The following is a 23046-nucleotide window of genomic DNA, read 5'->3' as shown; positions in this document are numbered from 1 at the left end:
CACACTCCACTTTGGAATCACAAAGAAAAAACCAGAGTTAAACTCTAAACTTACTAAGTTCATTAGCTCATGATCTGTATTCCACAAACATTACTTTTCCAGTTTCTCATCAAATGGTCCCACTATCTTTGGCTATGCAAACCAGAAACCAGGAATCACTCTTGACATTTTCCACATCCAATTTTTCATCAATTCTTGTCAATTCTGCTTGCCAAGTATATCTTGAATCTAACCACTTTAAGCTCCATCAGAAAAGCAGTTAGGATTTTGCTTATTACTTTAACTTCATACTTAATCTAATATTTGATGTATAGTTAGTGCTTACTAACTATATCAAATAGTTATATTAATATATCAAATATATAATATACTGAACTAATTAGAAAAGAATTATTTGATTCATATTATATTTCTAATGGCCTATTACTTTGGACTAGAACTTATACACAGTATTCTTTGTAGTGAAGCAGAGTACTTCTTTTTTTTTCTTAACGAGAGAGAGAGAGAGAGAATTTTTTTAATGTTTATTTTTTAGTTCTTGGCGGACACAACATCCTTGTTTTGTATGTGGTGCTGAAGATCGAACCCGGGCCGCACGCATGCCAGGCGAGCGCGCCACCGCTTGAGCCACATCCCCAGCCCAAGCAGAATACTTCTACATGTCTCTTTTTACAGAACTAAGATGGCACATACACTAAAGGAATCCTTGTGGCCCACCATGGAAACTGTTTCATACTCAGGTCTGAGTCAAAGATATACTTACCCAAAGTAAATGATATGTACTTCTCCTGGTACATAATCCTAAAACAGCAGAATCTTACCTTCTTTGTTCTTATAAGTTTGTGGTCCCTGAATTCAGTTAACTGGGCTCGGAGTGTCAAATCACTATTAACAAGGAATGCTTCCCGACACTGCTGGTAAAAATCTTGAAAAGAAAGTCCTAAAGAAATCAAAAGGAGATGTGAACATAAGTCTGCATTTAAGATGTAACCCTTAAACAGATACCCATATCAAAGAATAGATAACAAAAGTGTTGCCAACATATTATGCCAAAGCCATCAATAAAGATTGATTTTTAAAAAAAGAAAAAAAACAAGCCAGGTGTGATGCTGCATGTCTCTGATTCCAGCTACTGGAGAGGTTGAGGCAGGAGGATCATAAATTTGAGGCCAGCCTGGTTAACATAGCAAGACCCTGTCTCAAAGTAAAATCAAAGAGCTGATAGGTATGTAGCTCACTGGTAGATGTCCCCTGAGTTCAATCCCCAGTACCTGGCAAAAACAAACAAACAAACAAACAAAAAACAACCCATGGAAGAAGCAACCTTACCCGAGAGAAAACATTTTAGGTTTTCACCTGTGGCCTATACTTTTTAAAGATAACTGAATGCTGAAAGTAGTCAATTATGACCAAACAGAACATAAGCCTGTGGACATTCTATTTTTGCCTCCCGCTCCTACCAATGGAGATTGGACCCAAGACCCCCTGCATGCTTTGAGGCAGGGTCTCAATAAATTAATTATCCAGCTGGCCTTGAATTTACCATCCTTTTGCCTCAGCCTTTTGAATAGCTGGGATTACAGGTCTTTGGTACTAGGCCCAGCTATTGCAGCAGTTTTAAACAGGGTGAATAAAGTGACTTTAAAAAGGGAACTAATAAGTCATGAGAGCTGAACAATTAAATCTACTGTGTGAAGGACATACCCATCACAGAGCAACCACTTATTCACTACTTTGGGAAACTGCAGTTCTTTCACTAGATTCCACACACAAAAAAAGGAATTTTAAGTTAGGGTTAAACAAAAGTTACACAACGTAGTAGTATCAAATATTGGATACCAATGTATGAAGGGTTATCCTGGTTATCCAGCTGATACTTTATTAGTAGCCTGAAAATCCCCCTAAAGAAAAAGAAAACAAACAGGAAGTCACATCTAGAATTATAGCAAGAAATAACATCTAGTAGTAAGATACACAAAGAGAACATCAAATATCTGGCCTGTCTGCATTATCTTCTTTCTATTCTTTTCTCTAAGGAGTATCATTCTTTTTGACTCATAGAAAAGAAGCTTTTTTTTAATATAAGAGCATTTTCTTTTCTGACTGCAGATTAGTTCTCCTTATAGAAAATTTGGAATATATACCAACAACTAAAGAGGAAAATATCCTCCTAATCCTAAGATAACAGCCACTAACATTAGGTGTAGAGATCATATTGCATATGCTGCTACATCAAATCTTTCTGGATTGAGGCACCGTGGAAATATATAAATCCATACATTTATATACTGTATGCACCATTTTATCCTTCACCTTTTCAATTACTGATTTTTCCCATGTCTTTAAAAACTCTTCTTAAAAAGTTTTTGTTTTCTTTTTTGCAGTACTGGGGATTTAACCCAGGGCATAGTGCACACCTTACCACTGAACCACATCTCCAGCCCTTTTTATTTTGAGACAGGGTCTCACTGACTTTTTGAAGTTGACCTTGAATTTGCAATCCTTCTGCCACAGCCTTCTAGGTAGCTGGTATTACAGGGTCTGGGCCACTGCTTCTGGCTTCTTTCTTTCTCTTAATCTATTCAGGTTTTACATATCTGTTCTCAGGAAGGTTTGTTATTTTTCAACAACTCGTCTTACGAGACAGATCTAGAATTTTATGCTTTTGAGAGGGATCATAATGCTCAATATATAATTAAACATAGCCATAAAGTTTAAGTAAAATCCAAGCCGAGTGTCACACTGCCCACCTATGTACCAATTACTCATGAGGCAGGAGGATTGCTTGAGACCAGCCTGGCAACAAGATAAAACTAAACCTTGAAAGGGGGAAAAAAAAAAAGTAAAATCTACCAAAATTCTGCTTTTTCTCATAATGACCATTTAGGTGCTCTCATTCAGAAATATAAAAATTTATTAAAGAAAAAATATTAGTACTCTTTTGTTTATTACTGGGCAATTTGATAGTCTAGAACTGAGTATTTTGCCTACTGTATAACCCAATACTATAACTGTTTTTATTACTATCTCTCGTAATCCTTTAAATAGGGACTTTAGTATAGCACCAATAAACTTCGTAGTATAAACATTCAAATATATAGAGGGTTTTTCTTTGTTTTTTTGTAAAACTGGGATCAAACCAGCACTTTGTACATACTAGTGCTCTACCACTGACTACATCTCCAACCCTCACCTGTATAGTTTTTTAAAAAAGAATTAGAGTTGACATTCTTACCTTGCATTAGGGGTAAGGCTTCGTAACACATGTGTCAGGGAACTAAGTGGCAGAGATCCAGATTGTTTAACCAGAAGAGAATTCTCATAGGAGGTTTCTTCAGTATAAGGACTATATGTAGTAGTTTCATACCAGAGCCAATTATAAAGACTTTGCTTTGCATGATCCCACACTACAGGACATGTCCAAAGGAAAGAATTACAAATTATTTTCGTGTTACTAGATTCCATTCCAGGAAAAAAATGAGAAAATATTAAATAGAACAAAATGAATCCTGATTTTTTTGGGGGGTAGGGGGTTGGGGAAGTACTGAGGATTGACCCAAGGTCTTGCACATGCTAGGCAAGTGCTCTACCACTGAGCTACACCCCTATCCCTTTTCATACTTAAAATTGAGATATGATCTCTCCAAGTTGCCCAGGCTGATGTAAAATTTTTTTTCTCCCAGTACTAGGGATTGAACCCAGGGCCTCAGACATGCTAGGCAAGCACTCTTCCACTGAGCTACATACATTACCAGCCCTTTTTATTTTGAGACAAGAGTTTCACTAAATTGCCCAGGATATCCTTGAACTTGTGATTCCCCGGCCTCAGCCTCCAGAGTAGGTAGGATTACAGGCCTATACCAATGCAACCAACTCTGAAATTTTCCATTTTTATCACTTCTCCATCCAAACCAGTAACTCACAACCTAAATTTCTTGTCAGGCAATATCTCAATTTTTATTTGTACACTAAATACAAATTAAATATGCCTCTTAAGCAAGTGAATTTTTATTTTCTAGAACTATGCTCTAAATCAAATTGAGAATACCTAAATTTTTTGCAACTTGTGTCTTTAAATATCTTACACAGGAAACATACTGGAAAACAATAAGAAAACTTTGTAAGATGGATATCTCAAGAAAGAAAAAGTAACTTTTAACTTACTGAGAGGTGCGTTGAGGTGATCAATAGATGCTATAAGGTATATGTTATGCAAAGATGACAACTGTCCAATAATTTGCTGGCTCTTATCTCCTCTCAACATCTGGCTATCCAGATTGTGGATAAGAAGGAAGAGTTTCAAGGAAGAATCTGAAAGGAAGGAAATCCAATTATTATTCTGAGTGCATATTTGTGAAGTCCCTACCAAACACAGAGTCTAGGTATTAAAGAATATATTAAAATATTAGAAGACAAAATAAAGGTTGCTAGTTGGGTGTGGTAGCCCACACCTATAGTCCCAGCAACTCAGGAAGCTGAGGCAAGAGGATGTTGAGCCCTTGAGTTTGAGATCAGACTAGGCAATATAGCATGACCCCATCTTAACAATACCTTAAAAAACAAGAAAAACAAAACCCCAAAATCCAAACAACCCCACAAAACAAAACAAAAACCTACAATAACAACAACAACAACAAAGATTTCTTAGGGACATGCAATTTATTTGAAAGGTCATTTACTTAGAAAATAGGCAGGTTATTATGGTTAGCACTTGAGCCAGGCCCTAAAAAAATGCAGTTTTAACAGCAAGATTCATGTAGCAGACTGGAAATGAATCTCTGCATGTGACATTGCAAGGTGGATTAAGTGACAACAAAAAGAGTTCCCATTAAGCAGTAAGAGATTATATTGAAAATCCTGATTATCACAAAAGCCAAAGAAGACAAAAAACGGGGGAGAGCTTTAGGATACTGGTCAAGTATCTGGAAGTTCAGAGAAATATATAAATGAAGAGCTGGCATATAACTCAGTGATAGAATGCTTGCTTAGTATTTGAGTGGCCCTTGGTTCAATATACAGTACCACACACAAAAAGTCAATGAAGAGCAAGATGCGATGGTTAACACCTATAATTCCAGCTTCCCAGAAGGGCAAGGCATGATTACAAATTCAAGGCCAAACTGGGCAACTTAGTGAGACCTTGTCTCAAAAAAACAAAACAACCCCCCCTCCCCCGCAAAGGATAGAGAAGTTGCTCAGTGGTAGAGCCCCAATGGGTTTAATCTCCAGTACTACCAGGAATAAAATGTTGTGATGGAAGAACTAAAGGATGGAGCTGTCAACATCATGGACTATATCAGAGCAAAAGAATAAGCCAAGGTCAATGGGTTTAAGAAGGAAAAAAATTACATGTGGGCACGGTGGTGTACACTGCTATCCTAGTGACTTAGGAAGCTGAATCAGGAAGATTGTAAGTTTGAATACTGTCTGGGCAACTTAGTAAGACCCTATCTCAAAAAGGGGAATGTCTTCAAAAATCTCTGAAATGATATGAAAATAGAAAAATCTCTGAAATGATATGAAAATAGAAAAACAATCATGTGGAAGGTCAGCAGAATTGGGTAAACTACTTTTTTTCCATTAAAACTCAATGGTGCTGGGCGCAGTGGTGCACGTCTGTAATCCCAGCATTTTGGGAGGCTGAGGCAGGAGGATTAAGAGTTCAAAGCCAACCGGCCTCAGCAACTGCAAGGCGCTAAGCAATTCACTGAGACCCTGTCTCTAATAAAATACAAATTAGGGCTAGGGATGTGGCTCAGTTTTGAGTACCCAAGTTCAATCATCAGTACCAAAACAAAACAAACAAACAAACAAACACAAAACCAACTCAATGGTAGTAGTAATGTCTCCGGAGACCTAGTAAGAAACAGGAACACCTTGTGTATATGATGGAAAACAATCCTTTCAGAAACAGTAAACAAATTTTTCTTCTACCAGAGGTAGAAAGAATAAGAGGCAAAAGGGTTGAGAATATAAGTCAGTGGGAAAAATCCCAGTGGCTTAGCAGACTGAGACAGGAGGATTGCAAGTTCAAAACCAGTCTAAACAATGGGGAGGTGCTAAGCAACTGAGACCCTATTTCTAAATTATATATAAAATAGGGCTGGAGATGTGGCTCAGTGGTTGCATGCCCCTGAGTTCAATCTTCTGTACCAAAAAAAAAAAAAAAGGAAAGAAAGAAAGAAATGCATGGTTTGTTCACTTTATTTTTGCGCCAGGCATAGTGGCCCATGCCAGTAATCCCAGCAACTTGGGAAACTAAGGCAAGAGGATCACAAGTTTGATTCGAGCCTCGAAAACTTAGCAAGACCCTATCTCAAAATAAAAAAATTTAAAAAAGGGCTGAGGATATAGCTTGGTGGTAGAGTGTCCCTGGGTTTGACCCCCAGAATCGCAAATTAAAAAAAAAAAAAATTGTTTTTTGCAGTGCTGGGGATTGAACCCAGGGGGCCTTGTGAATGTTAGGCAAGCACTTTATCACTGAGCTATATACTTTAAGCCCCAGAAATAAAAATGTTTTACAAAATATTAAACAAAAAAATCTGTCAAAGATGTACCAATCAACTAGAGGCATAAAACCTGAACATTTATAAGTAAGAAGCTATACAAATTTAAGACAGTAGGAGAAATTCTTTCAGTTAGATGAACTCTACAGAACAAATTCATTAAAAAGAAAAAAAAGGACATTATTTGAGAGAAATCTACATCAGCATTATCTTAATATGGATGATATGGAAAAAAATTTTTTCCCCAGGACTAGGGATTAAACCCAGGGGTGTTCCATCAATAAGCCACATACCCCCCCCCCTTTTTCCTTAATGTTTTGAGATAGAGCTAAGTTGCACAGGCTGGACTTAATTAGTGATCCTCTTGCCTTTTGAGTAGCTGAGATTAAGATATGTGCCATGGCAGCTAATAATCCTCATTTTTGTGTATACAAATACATAAATATGTAAAAGTGTATGTTTAACTCCATCCAAAAACTGCAGATCATCTACTTCATGTTACCTTCTTTAAATTTGTTTATTATCCAGTCTAGTTGGTCCAGTACACTTCGGAAAGTACCCATATGATCAAGGACTTCTTCTGTTATAGAATTCAAGATCTATATCATAAAAGTGCAAAAGGTACAATATCAATTATAATTTATTGTCATGTAGGATAAATACAACTAGTAAATCAATCCTTTTATATAAATTAAAAATTATTTTTCACTTAAAACTTGAAAAATTACTTCAAAAAATTCTACTAGGTATTTAAGTATTTCTAATTCATTTTTCCCATAAATTATGACTAAAAAGAAACAGGGAAGTACAGCAAAAGTATAAAAATAATAGAGTAGCAAAAACAAAAAACTGAACAGTGAAAAACATTAGAAAAGTATAAACTTATCAAGGGAAACATGATACAAGCACAAAGGACACTAAAGGAATGCTATGGTGGTTCATATTCAGCATCTAAAAGCTTTAAAGAAATTCTCAAAGCATGAAGAGACTAAAAATACTCTACGATATACACATAAAACTACAGACTATTATTTATATTATTATATTTAGAGTACCAAATTACATAAAGATATAATAAAATTTCAGACCCCATAATCCTATCCTGCAGAGAATTTCCATATATATTTGATATAGTAACAAGCTAGTATTTCTTTAAGGTTTAATACATATCAGTTATAAAAGCAGGAAAAAAGTGGGGTTTTTAAAGCCACCCTCTGATTCTAAATACATAATCTTAAGTACCATGCAATCTAACTAGTTTAAAGGCTAAAACAACAACAACAAAACCCTTTAAATATTGTTTTCTTTAGTCTTTTTTAAACTTACTGATTTCACACTGATTCCAGGAAAGAAGCCATTGATGACAACATGAATGGAATCTTGCAGCATGGTGGTTCGAAACCTTTCTAGTAAATCTCTCTTAGAACCCAAACCATAAAGCACAATGTTGAAGCCAAGGCTGTTAGGAAAGATAGCATTCATGTAATGTTTAAAACCTCTTATTGCCAATTTCATTATTAACTGATTACTTTTAGCTTATAAAGAGTACAGGAAGATCTGAGATGTCTAAATTGATTCCCAACTTGTGCAAAGTAAGGGAACCATTCTATTAGCCATTTGAAACCTTATGGTTTCAACTTCTTTAGTAATTTTCTCTCTAATGCCATTACCTTTCAGAGACAAAAGAGACCATGGTCAGTAAAGATACGAAAAAGTTTAATAGCTTAAAGCAGAGTTGAAATTGATAGATTAAATTGGAAAGATAAGCAGAGAAGTAATAAATAAGTCTTGTTAAATCATAAAAGACATTAATTGACTTTATTGCAAGGACAATGAGCACTTAGAAGTAACCAAAAAAGTTCAGAAGGAAAGTAACATGATCTTTTTAGAAAGATCACACTGTTGTGTCAGGGGAATGGATAGGAAGGAGGAGCAAAACTCCCAAAGATGAAAGACCTGAATTAGAAGTCATGAAGAAAAATGTACTGTTAAGAGTTTTATATGGGGTGAAATCAATAGGACTTGGAGAGATTAATGTGAGGAAGAGGAAAAGGGAATATCAGTTTTCTTTAGATATGAATTTACCATGCTGGATGAGGGCAGGTAGGTGTGATGGATTTCAAATGAGCTCAATTTTATGTATGTTGAATTATTCACACAGCATCCAACCTACATTCAGATATTCACATCTGCTACAACTGAGTGAGGTCTAAGTTAGAGGTAACAATTTTGACAGTTATTCACATACAAACAGTATTAGAAGTCAAAAGAGTGAAGGAGACCCTCCAAACACTAAAGCTAAATCCAGCTCCATGACTGTTTATGGAGGTCAGTCAGACAAAGAGTATTTATGTGATGCCCTATGGCAATGACACTACAGCCTAGAAATAAACAGAGAGAGGTAACACTAGAAGATGGAGATGAGCAAGTTCAAAGAAACAGAAAAAAAGGGATAAAGGAATTCAGTTAGTAATTCCACTGGAATAGCTGACCACAAGGTCTAGAATGGGAAGCAAAGTAAATCAAGCAATCTGAATTAACAGGCAAAAGGAAGAATTGGTAAGCAAGGGAACAGGATTTGAGTAAAGAGTTGCTGTACAAATTTGTACTCCTCATATCCACAGTTACTGAGAAAAGCTGAGGTCCTTGCAAGAAAGATAATCATTTTCTTCCCAGCATAACCTCTGTATATACTATTGCCAACATAAAACTAGGATCAATTAAGGATAATTATGATAATTTCTATGGTCTTACTGTTTGGACCTGTCCCATTTAGTTGGCCCAATTGACTATGCAACTATGAATGTGCAGGTATATTTACATTAGCATACATTTTAAGCACTATTTTATGTTAAGGTCCTTTTAAATACAAGTAAAGAAGAAAATATTTTTATTTTATTTTAATCACTCTTCTATGTATTTTAATAGAAATTTAAAGTTTAACTGAGGCATCTGAAAAATAGTAAAATTGAAAAAGTTATTCTAAGAAATAATTTTAAAATGCTAAAATGTTCAAGTAACAAACCTTATGAAATTCTTAAAGTATATGTAAATAGAATTATATTAAAAGACAATAAATATACATTCTTTCATTTTAGGAACTTTACTGTGGAAAACTAGATTAAAATATTGATATTTATCTTCATATTACAAATTTTTTAAAAATGTAGAATTTTTACAGTCATTCAATAAAATGACATCCCTCTTTTTGAGTCATAAAATTGGGAAAATACCTACTTTTAATTAATTTATATATATAAGTACATTAAGTTATTTATAAAAATAAAATTAAATATATTATTTTAACAAAAACATAAAAATATATTCTTTATTTGGCAAGGGTTTGTTATGATAATAATACTTACTGTAACTGCAGCATCCATTTATGAAATAATTTCTCATATTGTTGATTTAATTGTTTAAGTTCAGCAGAAAAGGAAGGAGAAACCTTGCTCAATAAGTTACGCAGAGTTTGCTTAAAAAAAATTTAAAAATTTTTTAAAATGGAAGAAAATAATTCTTAAACCACATACTGATAATCAGTCCAACTAAAAATATTTCCTTAGAGGTTGAGGTTAGAAGAGGCCATCAATAGAAATATTACTTTATCAGGTTTAGAAATGAATACATCAACTGAATACACATAATACTGCAAATATGACTTAAATATTTTGTTTTCTTAAAAACCTTTAACATTTTTAAGTACAAATATGTAATAACAGTATAAAATATCTGCTAAGTTTTAAAGAGATGATCAAGTCTGCCTCCCAGCATGGACAAGTCCAGACAGACTTTAAAAAACCCTTGAATCAAAAAAACAAAAACCAAAAAAACAGTGAATTTAGCTCAGAGGTATAACACCTGTTTGACAGCATATGTAATGTCCTGGGTTAGACCCCCAATATCACAAAAGCAAAAACAAAAAGCAAAAAAGCACCAACTTATGGATTTGAAAAAATGTAAACACTTAAGGTAACTTTTCAACACTTAATTCTCAGAAAACATTAAAGGTTCCTTATAATTTACCATTATCACTAGTAAATCTGAATCACTCCAATTTTACAAAAAGCTATTTTCTAACAAATCCTTATCATTGACAAGTATGGCAAATATTTATCTATCTATATATCTACTTGTATTTTTGTTTTGTTTTGTTTTATTTGTTACTGGGGATTGAAGCCAGGGGTACTTTACAGTACTGAGCTACATTCCCAGTCCTTTTTTTAAAATTTTGAGACACTTAACTAAGTTGCTTATGTGTTTTGCTAATTTGCTGAGGCTGGCCTCAAACTTTGTGATATTCCTGCCTCAGCCTACCAAGGAGGTACTGAGCTATATCCTTATTCCATTTTGTTTTAACTTTATTTTGAGACAGGGTGGTTTCTGAGGGTCTCACTATATTTTATTTTTGGAGACTGGCTTTTACATTTTTAATCCTTTTGACTCAGCCTTACAAGTCAATAGGATTAAAAGTGTGTATCACCATGCCTGGCTAAATATGGCAAAATGTTAAAAACAGTGATATAAAAAAATGAGGAAGACTGGGCACACTCCCAGAGACTTGGGAGACTGAGACAGGCGGGTCCCAACTTTGAGGCCAGCCTTGGAAAACTTAGTGAAGTCCTGTCTCAAAATAAAGTATTTTTCAAAGTGAGGAGAGGTCTGGGGGGGGGATGTAGCTCAATGGTAGAGTGCCCTAGGGTTTAGTCCTTAGTACAACAAAATTAAAACTGCTGGAGATGCACTCCCTACACCCAAAGTTTGTAAATTCATGCTGGTGAATCAAACATAATTTTTTTTTGAAATGAAAACTCTAGCAAAAACCTGTATATGCATCTTTATCCTGGTAATATCATATTTTCATGACTTTACCTTAAATGTATATGTTCTTTTAATCCTGCAGATTAGAATTATAATCAATATTCCAGGTGTTCTGGCCTATGTAATTATTTTTCCACATAATTAAAGAACAGGACTACTTTTTAGTATAACTGTGAAGTTTTTAAAAATCTCTCTCACCCCTTCTGGTGTCAAGAGTCCTGAAAAAATAGAGAAAGCATTCCCCATAAATCTTTTTTTTTTTTTAAGTTTTAGATGGATACAATACCTTTATTTTATTTTTATGTGATGTTGAGGATCGAACCTAGTCCCTCACATGTGCTAGACAAGTGCTCTACCACTGAGCTACGACCCCAGCCCTACTTCCTGTAATTCTTTATGCTGGAATATCTAAGTATGTTTCTGAGTATTTGTATTCAGGGTATGAACAACTCTAGAATGCTGATTCTCATCTTTGCACTTTGATTTCAAACTTTAATATCAATGGAGAACTGGATTACAGGCCCCAGCACTTAACCCCTCCTGTATCTACACCCTTTCCTACATGACTTTGCTGTCCCTCCCACTAAATAGGTGGAGTGTGGTTCAGCCACATGATTTGTTTGCTGTGGCCACTAGAATGAGACACAAGTGACAAGATCATGTGTTTTACCACTTCTCTTAAACCTCTGCCATTCTCATTAGAAGAATATGCTTCAGCTAGCCCACTGATCCCATGAGGAAGAGAGACATGGAGCAAACACTAGATTATCGAATCTCTTGTTAATAGGTGGACACGAGAAATAAATACTTACTGTCACATACTTCTGAGATTATACTGGTTAGCTATACTATTTCTACAATCAAAGAAAGGTCTTCCCTTCCTTCATTATCTGTAACAAGTTGTTTGTTTCATCCTTGTAGATATCTTTTTGCCTCTAGGTCCTACTTTGATCCTAGATCCACTTATCCTTCTCCTATGTTACTTATATGAAAATATATGCTCTAAGCAAACATTACTATTATCTCTTCCTTGGAACAACTTAGCTTCTTTATTTTTTTTTAAACACAAGTGTTTTTATTTTTTTTTTAAATATTTATTTCGTTTTAGTTTTCAGCGGACACGCTTGTATGTGGTGCTGAGGATCGAACCCAGGCCACACGCATGCCAGGCGAGCGCGCTACCGCTTGAGCCACATCCCCAGCCCAACAACTTAGCTTCTTGACATTTACTTTATTTATTTATTTTTACCAGATCCACTTTATTTTTAAAGTATTTATTTTTTTTAGAAGTAGTTGGACACAATACCTTTATTTTGTTTATTTACTTTTATGTGGTGCTTAGGATGGAACCCAAGCCCTCACACGTGCTAGATGAGCACTGTACCACTGAGCCTTTTTTATCTAGTCTCTAATCTGACTCTCAATACCAATCAGCCAGGTGATAAAAATCTAAAAATCCCCCAAACTGCACAGCACCAGGTTATTCAGGCTATTCCCTTATCTTTTTCCTATGTCTCAAACACTGTGTCAAAAGCTCCATGCACCTTAGAAAATTCATTAAATCCTAGTTTGCAAAGTATAGGTCTCGTATCCCTAATCCAGAAATGAAAATTTCCAAAATCCGAAACTTTGTGAGTACTGACTCTATGTGAAAGGTCATGGTCAAAACAGAGTTCTTTAAAATATTGCATAAAATTATATTCAGGCTATGTGTGTATAAGAAACAACAATAAATTTGGGGGTTAAGAGTTGGGTCTTACCACCAAGATATCTCATGTATTATATAAACATTTGAAATCCCAAAATATCAAAATCTGAAACACTTTGTCCAAAGCATTTTGGACAAGGAACTAAACCTGTGTAAGTCAAGAAGACTTAGATTATCAACCCTCTTTCTAGTAAAAATTTTTCTCCTCTTTGGGGAGGTATCAGCCAAAAATTCTACAAGTATAGCTATATGGTATTTTTTGAAAAATGAGCTATACAACAAACTGTTACCTTACTGCACTGGGAAAGTCTTCTATAACATCATCAAGCATTTGATGAGTTTTGCCAGGTTTGTAAATGAGAAAGTCAGGTCAAAGACTGTTTTATGACCAGTGTGAGGTATAATGAACATGTTAGTTAAATAAATATCAGAGTCTAATGGTACATGGATATCAAGGATGATGTTTATTATAAATCCATAAGAAAAGAAAAATGACAAAAAAAGTATACTTACGTTGCGTCAAACAGAATTCTAAACCAGTGAATTACTTACTGTTTATATGATAAATATGTAATAATTACAACACATTACTTTTGTGTTTTATTTTATCAGGACAATAATTTTGCTTGTGTACACTTCAAATTTATCAACTAATGTAGTAAAATTTTCAGGTCATAATAAGAAAAATTTGGGACTAACATACTTTACAACATACCTGGTCCAGTTTTGCTTTCTTTAACTTCTGCAGTGTTCTATCAGAGGTTAAAACTTTTGAACTGCTGTGAGCTTCAAAATATTCTTCTACTAAGTCATTCTGAAATCGGACAGAGTAAAGTCAGTTCTAAATAGTCTTAGACATTTGCATTCTACCAAAACTAACTTTTTTTTGTAAGTATTTTTTTTAGTTGTAGATGGACACATACCTTTTTTATTTTTATGTGGTGTCAGGATTGAACCCAGTGCCTCATGCATGCTCTATACTGAACCACAACCCCAGCCCCCAAAACTAACTTTGATTTTTTTTTTTTTGTGGTGCTGGGGATTGAATTCAGGGCTTTGTGCATGCAAGGCAAGCATTCTATCAACTGAGCTATATCTCCAGCCCCCCGCCCCCCGCCGTTTTTTTAGATGGACACAACACCTTCATTTATTTATTTGTTTTGTGATAATGAGGATTGAGTCCATTGCCTCACACATGCTAGGCAAGAGCTCTACCACTGGTTACAACCCCAGTCCCAAAACTAACAGTTTGATTAGTCTAAAATAGGACTAGGACACGTGAAATCATTATTTTTTTTCTTTTTTGAGACAAGGTCTTACTGTATCCCCCAGCTGTCTTAAGCTTGTGGGCTCAAGTAATCATCCTGTGTCAGCCTTCCAATTAGCTAGAACTATAGGTGTCCATCACCAATAAAATTCTTTATTTGTGTGTGTGTATATAAAATATATATGTATAAAATATGTATATATTGTGTATTATGTGTGTGTATATATACATATTTAATTTTCAGACAAGATCTCACTAGATTGCCCAAGCTGGCTTTGAAATTGTGATCCTCTTGTTTCAGCCTCCAAAGTAGTTGGGATTATAGGCAGATGCCACAGTGCCCAGCCATATCACTATCATTTACACAGACTTCAACACATCAACAATGGTTACAAAAACAAGATTATATAATTTTTTTTTTTTATGGCGCTGGAGACCGAATCCAGTGCCTTGTGCATGAGAGGCAAGCACTCTATCAACTGAACTATATCCCCAGCTCCTATAAGTTCATTGTTATACAAATGAATTGAGCAATCACCTTCTGCCTATAGTGTAGTAATGGTTCAAAGAGTCCAGAAGAGAAAGCTCAAAAATAGAAACAAATACATGTAGGAATTTACATGTAAGGTTGAGAAAAATATAGAAAAGTGAAGAATAAAACTGTTGACCCCTCCCCTCTCCTATGGATCTTTTCTGTTAGGGGAGTTGCCTTTGAAGGATCGTATTTAATTTTTTCTTAAGGCTAACATCTCTCTTCACTTACTCTTTTATCTCTTTTCATTTTCTTAGAAGGTGTTCCTTTGCAAACAGAAGCCGAAACTACTGTATTCTGAGCTTCAATCTTTTGGCTGAATGTGACTGCATTAGTGGTCTCTTCATACTCCTGTGCAACCCCTTCATCATCCTCTGAGTTGGAAGCAGAATATTCACTTTCACTGTCAGAATGAGACCTTGGCACTATGGGGGGAAAGAGTAATTGGGAAAGTTTAAACAATAGAGTCATTGTAGGTTAATGAAAAGAGTATAGGCTTTTGAGTAAGAGACTCTGAATTCTTGTTTTGTCATTACTTGCTCATTATTTCATCAAAGTTAGTTACATAAATTCTCTGAGTACCAGCTTCCTCATTTATCAGATTCAGCTAGTAGTATCTAATTTAATAAACCATTGAGAAGATCATGTTGAAATGTATCTAAAGCAACTAATAATGCCCAACATATAGGAACTGGTAAAACTGTGAACCACACCTAATACCTTTCTTCTTCCTTGCTAAAAGAACTCCATTTTTTTGGGCTGGGGATGTGGCTCAGGCGGTAGCACGCTCGCCTGGCATGTGTGCGGCCCGGGTTCGATCCTCAGCACCACATACCAACAAAGATGTTGTGTCTGCCGAGAACTAAAAAATAAATACTAAAAAAAAAAAGACTGACAAATTAAAAAACAAAAACAAAAACAAAAAAAAAACTCCATTTTCATAAAATGTAGTAATGTGTTCTAATCGAGGGGATGAATCCTGGTAATCATCTTTTCCCTCTGTTAAATACTTGCTTTCCCAGCTTCCCTTGCATCTAGGGTTGGCTACATAACCCTTTGACCAGTGAGACTTGAGGAAAAAACTGCTGGAAGCTTCAGGAAAAGATATTCCTCATTTGTGGAAGAAAAGCCCCTATTTACACCCATAACTTAAAATTATAGAAGCTATTCATCAGTTAAAGTATCAAACCAAAAAACGAAAAATGCTGATGGCAGAGTAAATAGATAAGAACAACCTGGGCCATTAATGACACTGTAGACCTAATTACACCTCTAGACCTCATATGCTACTAAGATTTTTAAATGTCTATAGCTTATACCAGTACTGCAGAATTTTCTGTTGCTTCCCACTAAAAATACCATCCTGATATAGCTAGCACTCAATAAATGACAACTACTGTTATCACCACTGATCTATATATCATTGCATCCCAGAACTGATTCAAGAATTTAATAAATATAAATAAAATTTTTATACAAATATATATATTTTTTTTAACCCAGAGGTAACCTGCCACTGAGCTACATCCCCAGTCTTTTGTATTTTTTATTTTTGAGACAGATTCTCGCTAAGTTGCTGAAGCCGGCCTCTATCTAACTTCACAATCCTCCTACCTCAGACTCCCAAGTCACTGGGATTGCAGGTATGTGCCACTGCATCTGGTGAGGAAATAACTTTAAGCAAAACAGTATGTTTATTTTGAACAACAGATCTACCTCAGAAGATTGTCCAGAATAAGCATATCATAAATAGACACATTAAAAAGAAAAAGGGGAAAAAAGACCTATTTTCCAGGCATAAATAGTTTAATAGATTCAGATTTGTACTGACTGTTGCTCATGACACATGCATAAGTTAGAAGTGACAGAGGTGCCAGAAAACATCTGTTTTATTTACATGTAGGAATATATGAGTGGTGATGACTGAGAAGGAAAAGTTTACTTTCTGTCTAAAAAGAGAATTCTTCTTTGGGGTAAGGAGAAAATATAGGACATGGAATGTATTTGACATGACATAATACAATGCATATACTACCTTTTACTACTTCAAACAGACAATCATTTAGCATTGCCATTTTTTAGACTGACTATAAATGTAGTATTAATAGTTCTATGAAATCCATACCTCGACAGGGAAAGACTAAACATGAAGCCCTGAGTTTTGACTAGATCTGATAGTGTTAGCCAATATAACTATTGTCAAGAGGTTAACATCTTTCAGAGACATAAAGGCCAACAGCCATTTGTCCCAAAACCAAATATTTCAACATCTAAAACCATTTTTAACTTCTGAATAAACTTATTTCATTAATATTTAGAATTAACCTTTAATATAGTTCTATACTTATTTTGTTTATTTAGCTTTCAATAGCATTTGGTACAAGTATGAATATTTAAGGTTATTTCATTATAAAACTTCTCCATAAATCAACAGAACCACTTCCAGACTGTCTCAAAACAAACTCAAAGGCATATTACTTTAATGGACTTCAATGTTCTCTGACCATAATGTGGAAGGTATAGTACTAAGATTAGATACAGTCCTCTAGTTTTTGACCTTAAGGAATCTCCAGTTTGAAAACATGAGCGTATCCTTCTTTCATGAAAAGAAACAGCAATAGTAAAAAGTAATAGCTAACACTTGGTAAGCTTGTACCAAGGTCAAATACAATGAGTATGTCTATTTCAATTAATTCTCATCATGTCTATTTTACAAATGAAAATATCGAGTCACAGAGATCCAAGTAACTGATGAGCCAAAGATTAAAACCCCAAGCAAAGTCTACAACCTTTATACTTAACCATTATTGACCCTTACTTAGATTTTATTTTTTATAAAAACTTCATGTAAAAGGTAAAACATACCTATTAATCTTTTTCTTAGACTACGAGGTGGTGTTGACAGAAATTCATTTTGGTCATTGTTCTGTTTAAAAATAAAAAAGCATGATGGTTAATAAAATGGAAGTTAATGACCGATTAGAGGGGGAAATGCTAGGAAAAAACATTATGCTTTCAATAGACTATATTACAACTAGATGATAATGAAAAATTATTTTGTTGAAAGAAAAAACAAAGAGTATATTGAAAGCAATATAAAAAATTCCAAAGGACTACTAATTTCTAGAAAATGAATTCCAGACATTTGTAAACAATGCATGTACTTCTCTTATTATATAAAGAAAAAACATAAGTTTTTGAACCATATGTATAAGGTTAGCAAGATATAGTTTTAAAAAGGCAATAATATGTAGTGTTGATGACCATGAAAGGAAATAGTATATGTTATGTATATGGCAATGGATCTTTTAATGCACTAGAAATTTACTAATGTTTAAGTATTACATCAATGATAAGAGTGTATGACTAGCATTCCTGAGGCCCTGGGTTCAATTGCCAGTCCTGCCAAAAAGAAAAATACTGTAATAATCACAATAACCTCGTTGATCATTTACCAATGGGCTTATGAAGTATAATGCAGTATGTTTCAAATATTTTGATCAAAATCATTAAAATTCTTTTTTACCTTTTTCCATCTTGACTCAACACATGTGTGTATAATTGAAAAGTTATGACAAAATACTTATGAAATAGAAATTTTTATTTTATATGTCTTACTAAAGTGGTTTCAAGATTGAAAATGAGAAAATTTCATCTAGATGGCTTAATTATCAAGTCTGAGAACTAGAACACTCATGTTAAAATAACTATTTTAGAAAATGCTTTCCAAAAAGATAAGACTAATTTATAACTTCTCTGTTACATGAATTTCTGCAAACTAATCTATCTTTACAGTTTGTCCATTAGGACAAACTATTCTCCATGAGGACAAAAAATTACTCCATAGAGCAAACACCATGTTCCTCTTATCAAACAAGATCAATTGTCAAGACATACTTCAAGACCTTCTCTTTACTATGTCAATCAATCCTAAAATACGGTGTCCCCAACTTTGCCCAATCCCAATCAGTTCTTCATCTTGAAAGACATGCCTTAAAAAAACTTGAGCTAAATCCTCAAGCTTGATATATTTAATTCTCTTAAACTTCCTCTTTTAAGACAGCTATTAGGACTCCTTCATGGTGCTGTCTCTTATTGTGGTAGGGAATGCTCAAATACTCATTGATGGGTTTTCTAATGGTCTTTTGGGAGAATTGACAAGATCTACTAATGTACTGTGATATATTAACTTGAAAAATAATGCTCTAATGTATCTCAATTTTTGCTTGGTTTCTAGCTTTTTTTTTTAAATAGTGATATAACAGAAGATACAACAAAGGAAAAAAAAGCACCATTAAAGTTGAAGGAATGCCAGGCACAGTGGTTAACACCTGTCATACCAGCTACTCAAGAGGCTGAGGCAGGAGGATCTCAAGTTCAAGGCTAATCTGGGTTGTATAGTGAGACCCTATTTCAAAAACAAACAAACAAAGGAGACTCTGACATGTCTAACATATTCAATCCTACACCTAGACTTGCCTAAATAGAAGAGCATTACTGCAAGACCATAACCATGGTCTTGAATGTCTATACTTAATTTTTATCTAAGGGATTCTCTACCTAAGCCTGTACATAGCCCAGGCATGTATAAACCTATAGATAGAAAGACCTGGAAACATTCCCACTTATATATTCAATGTCCTATATTCCTTCATAACCATTTGAGTTTGCCCAAATCCAGGCAGGACCATACTGAAAAAACAAAACCACCAAAACATAAAGTAGGAGATAAAAACTGTCAATTCTTTTTAGTTACCCTGTAATGAATATAATTAAACCAACTTAGTTTTCAAATGTATAATTAAATTATGGTTAATAGATTTAGTGGATCTTGAGATCAACCTCTCCAAGTAACATCAGAGAATTATATATAATAACCAAGGAAAAACACATAAAATTCCCAGGTCAGCTCTAAGTTGAAAATACCCAGGAACAGTTCTGACACAGCAGAAAGAGAACAGTTCAGAAGACCAGGCTCATTTTCTAACTTTACCCATTCTGAGTTAGATGCATTCAGACTTTACCACTCTGAACATCCATCTCTTCATCTATAAGTTAAATACTGTGCTGGGGATGTAGCTCAATGGTAGAGTGATTGCCTAGAATGTGAGCCCCTGGGTTTGATCCCTAATACCACACACACACAAATAAATAACAGCCAGGCATGGGGGCACATGCCTGCAACCCCAGCAGCTTGGGAGGCTAACGTCATGAATTCAAAGCCAGCCTCAGTAAAAGCAAGGTACGTACTAAGCAACTCAGTGAGACTCTGTCACTAAATACAAAACAGGGCTGGAGATGTGGCTCAGTGGTCAAGTGCCCCTGAGTTCAATCCTTAGTACCCCCAAAATAAGTAAATAAATAAATACAATTAAAAACTCAGTATTTAACTGATAAATACCTATAAATCACACTATATAAACTAAGATAAAAGATGAAATGCTTATTGTTCACGACTTAATTAGTAACACTAAGTTATTTGCTTGTTTTTTTGGTTTTTTTTTAAAGAGAGACAGAGAGAGAGAGAGAGAGAGAGAATTTATTTATTTTTCCTGGCGGACACAACATCTTTGTTTGTATGTGGTGCTGAGGATTGAACCCGGGGCCGCACGCATGCCAGGCGAGCATGCTACCGCTTGAGCCACATCCCCAGCCCCTATTTGCTTGTTTTTAGTCAATTGCTTACCTTCAGCTGGACTTTGTCTGAAGCAGAATGCCCTAAATGAAACAAAAAACATGATTTACTACAGACACTTAGCTTTTCATCATGGTCTAGTTTTGTTTAAAGCAAATTTGTAGTTTTTACACAGAAGCCACTACATACTATTGAATCTCAATTAACTACCATTCCAATAGAAGTTAAATTATCACTATTAATGTCATGACTACTCCCATTAGTAACAGCTACCTCCTGCATTTGCATAGCATTCTAACAAAAAAAAAGAAAGAAAATAGAGCCTTTTGAATGTTTGATTATTAAAAAGTAGCCTGTTTAACCTAGTTTGAATGGTTGTTCAAAAAAGATTCTCCACAAATCATGACTTCTGAACTCTGAACTCCTTATTATACTTAGTAATTGTCAAAGCCAAGTCTTCCATGAACAATTGGCTAGCTAACTCAAGGAAATGACATAGGATATAAAGACCTTTCTTAGTTGACGCTGTCAATATGTACAACTTTAGTTAGGACAGAAAAACTGCTTTTATTGACTGATAAATATATGTATATAAAGACACACTGGAGTACTAACTGCATTTTTCTGAATGTTCCGAACAGAAGAAAATTCATGAAAATTCACTTGGATAAGAAAAAAAGTAACATACTCTTAACTTGAATCATCTATAAAAATTCTCTTCAAAGAACTTACCCTTGCTACTTTGAGGAATGTTTTTTGTATCTTCAGGATCATTCTTCAAACTGAATGAAACACATTTTCTTGTTGTTTTTGCTAGCTCTGAAGCTGTAACCAGAAAAATAAACATATAAAAAAATGTTTTAATGAACAACAGTAGAAAACAGCCTTATTTCATTTACCTAAAGTCTGAAGAAAAAAACCTGTCTGCTACTTTTATCAGTAAGAAAAACTTACCCATATTGAGTACTATTTTTACCTTTATTAATCTTTCTCCCCAGCATCTTCAAATCTTAAATCTTCTAATTATCCACAAATTTCTCAATAAATGAAATACAAATAACTTTGACCTTGCTGCTTTCCCAATTTTTTTTGGGGGGGGCGGGTACCAGGAATTGAACTCAGGGGCACTCAACCACTGAGCCATATCCCCAGTATTTTATTTAGAGACAGGGTCTCACTGAGCTGCTTAGCTCTTCGCCACTGCTGCGGCTGGCTTTGAACTCATGGCCTCAGCCTCCCATGCTACTGGGATTACAGGTGTGTGCCACATACCTGGCTTCGATCATATTCTTTTCTCCATCAACAACTTAACACTCCTTCCATCTATTACCATATATCCTGGAGGCATATCTTCACTAAGAGGCAGATGGGCCAGAAAATAGGATCTAAAGACAAGTGAAAACTATGCACGCTCAAATTATGTTTAAAATCTCTTAAATCACCCACAAAGTGTGGTATTCTTTATTTTGTGTCTAAAACTCTATAATACATTGAATAACTTATAAAATAGAATATGGTGTTGAACAGATGACAGTCCCTTTAGTTGAACATCAAATAAAATAGATGGATTCTCTTAGGGGACATTTTAAATTTAAAAATCCAATATTTATTTTCATGATGCTCACAACACATGCACTATAACAGGCACATGGAAAATGAGCCTAAATGAAGGAACAGATATACATTTCTCAAGTTACCACTCACACTGGGACATTGTTTACTGAGAACAAAGGTATAAACTAGTTAACTATCTCAGTCCTTTTCTTCCTGAAATAGAGAAGATATAGTTGAATTTGTATGTTAAGGCCATTTTATTGGCTCCACCATTCCTAACTGTTTGCACATGCACCCACAAATCTTAAAAATAAAAGATTCTATATAATATGTCAAGAACTTTGTAATGTTTTGAACAACTAATAAAAAAAAAAAAAAAGATTCTCATGACTCTCTACAAATGCACTGGCTTCTTTTTTCTTGATCTCCTTAGTCTTCCATAATTCAGTAGGGTTTTATAAAAAAACTTTCCTTGAAATCATTCCTCCATTTGGGTCCCATAGACATTACCCTGGTCCCCTGTTACATTTATTGTCCTCCTCCTTCTAAATAATCTAGGCATGCTTTATGACTCAGTCCTTGGCTCACTCTTTATACCAGAAAAAAGGTATCATTTTTTGGACTGTAAGATGCTGATCCACAGAAGGGGTGGGGAAATCCTCTTATCAAAAAGAAACACATAAACACAAAGCAACTTAGCTGAAATCATTTAGGTTTTACATTGAAACAAAAGCTCTCTGATTATGAATAATTATTAAACTACAAAGAAAACATGAGAATGAAAGTAAAAGGTAGTACAAGATAGTCATCAATGGGTGACTATCTCTGATAGGCAAATACCTCTTGGGTGACTCAACAATACTTGAAATAATTACTGGCACAAGGTACAGTATAATTATATTTCCCTGAAACCTCCTTTTCCTTCTATATTCCCTATCAAATTTCATAGTACCTTTATCTACCAAGACCTTAAGTCCAAAAATTCCAGGATCATCCTAGAACCCAGCTTTCTTACTAGTATTC

General features: G+C 34.7%; 1 protein-coding gene across 4 annotated transcripts in view; it reads right to left on the bottom strand.

Annotated features, from left to right (window-relative positions):
* The window catches only part of Orc2 (origin recognition complex subunit 2), a 41491-nt gene that overhangs the window by 2009 nt on the left and 16436 nt on the right, over positions 1 to 23046 (bottom strand). For all 4 annotated transcript variants that reach the window (XM_027941995.3, XM_071618930.1, XM_071618931.1 and 1 more), the window contains 12 exons: positions 21202 to 21294; positions 20521 to 20552; positions 17700 to 17760; positions 15066 to 15259; positions 13751 to 13849; positions 9872 to 9981; positions 7833 to 7965; positions 7009 to 7105; positions 4165 to 4311; positions 3236 to 3407; positions 1840 to 1901; positions 822 to 940 (listed from right to left, as the gene is read on the bottom strand). In XM_027941995.3, the coding sequence (XP_027797796.2) occupies positions 822 to 940; positions 1840 to 1901; positions 3236 to 3407; positions 4165 to 4311; positions 7009 to 7105; positions 7833 to 7965; positions 9872 to 9981; positions 13751 to 13849; positions 15066 to 15259; positions 17700 to 17760; positions 20521 to 20552; positions 21202 to 21294 (1319 nt within the window). The remainder of the gene's footprint in view (positions 1 to 821; positions 941 to 1839; positions 1902 to 3235; positions 3408 to 4164; positions 4312 to 7008; positions 7106 to 7832; positions 7966 to 9871; positions 9982 to 13750; positions 13850 to 15065; positions 15260 to 17699; positions 17761 to 20520; positions 20553 to 21201; positions 21295 to 23046) is intronic.

The sequence above is a fragment of the Marmota flaviventris genome, chromosome 11 (genome assembly GCF_047511675.1).
Source record: "Marmota flaviventris isolate mMarFla1 chromosome 11, mMarFla1.hap1, whole genome shotgun sequence".
NCBI lineage: Eukaryota > Metazoa > Chordata > Mammalia > Rodentia > Sciuridae > Marmota > Marmota flaviventris.
Note: the sequence above shows the minus strand (reverse complement) of the source record. Positions and strands in the feature narration are given on the sequence as shown.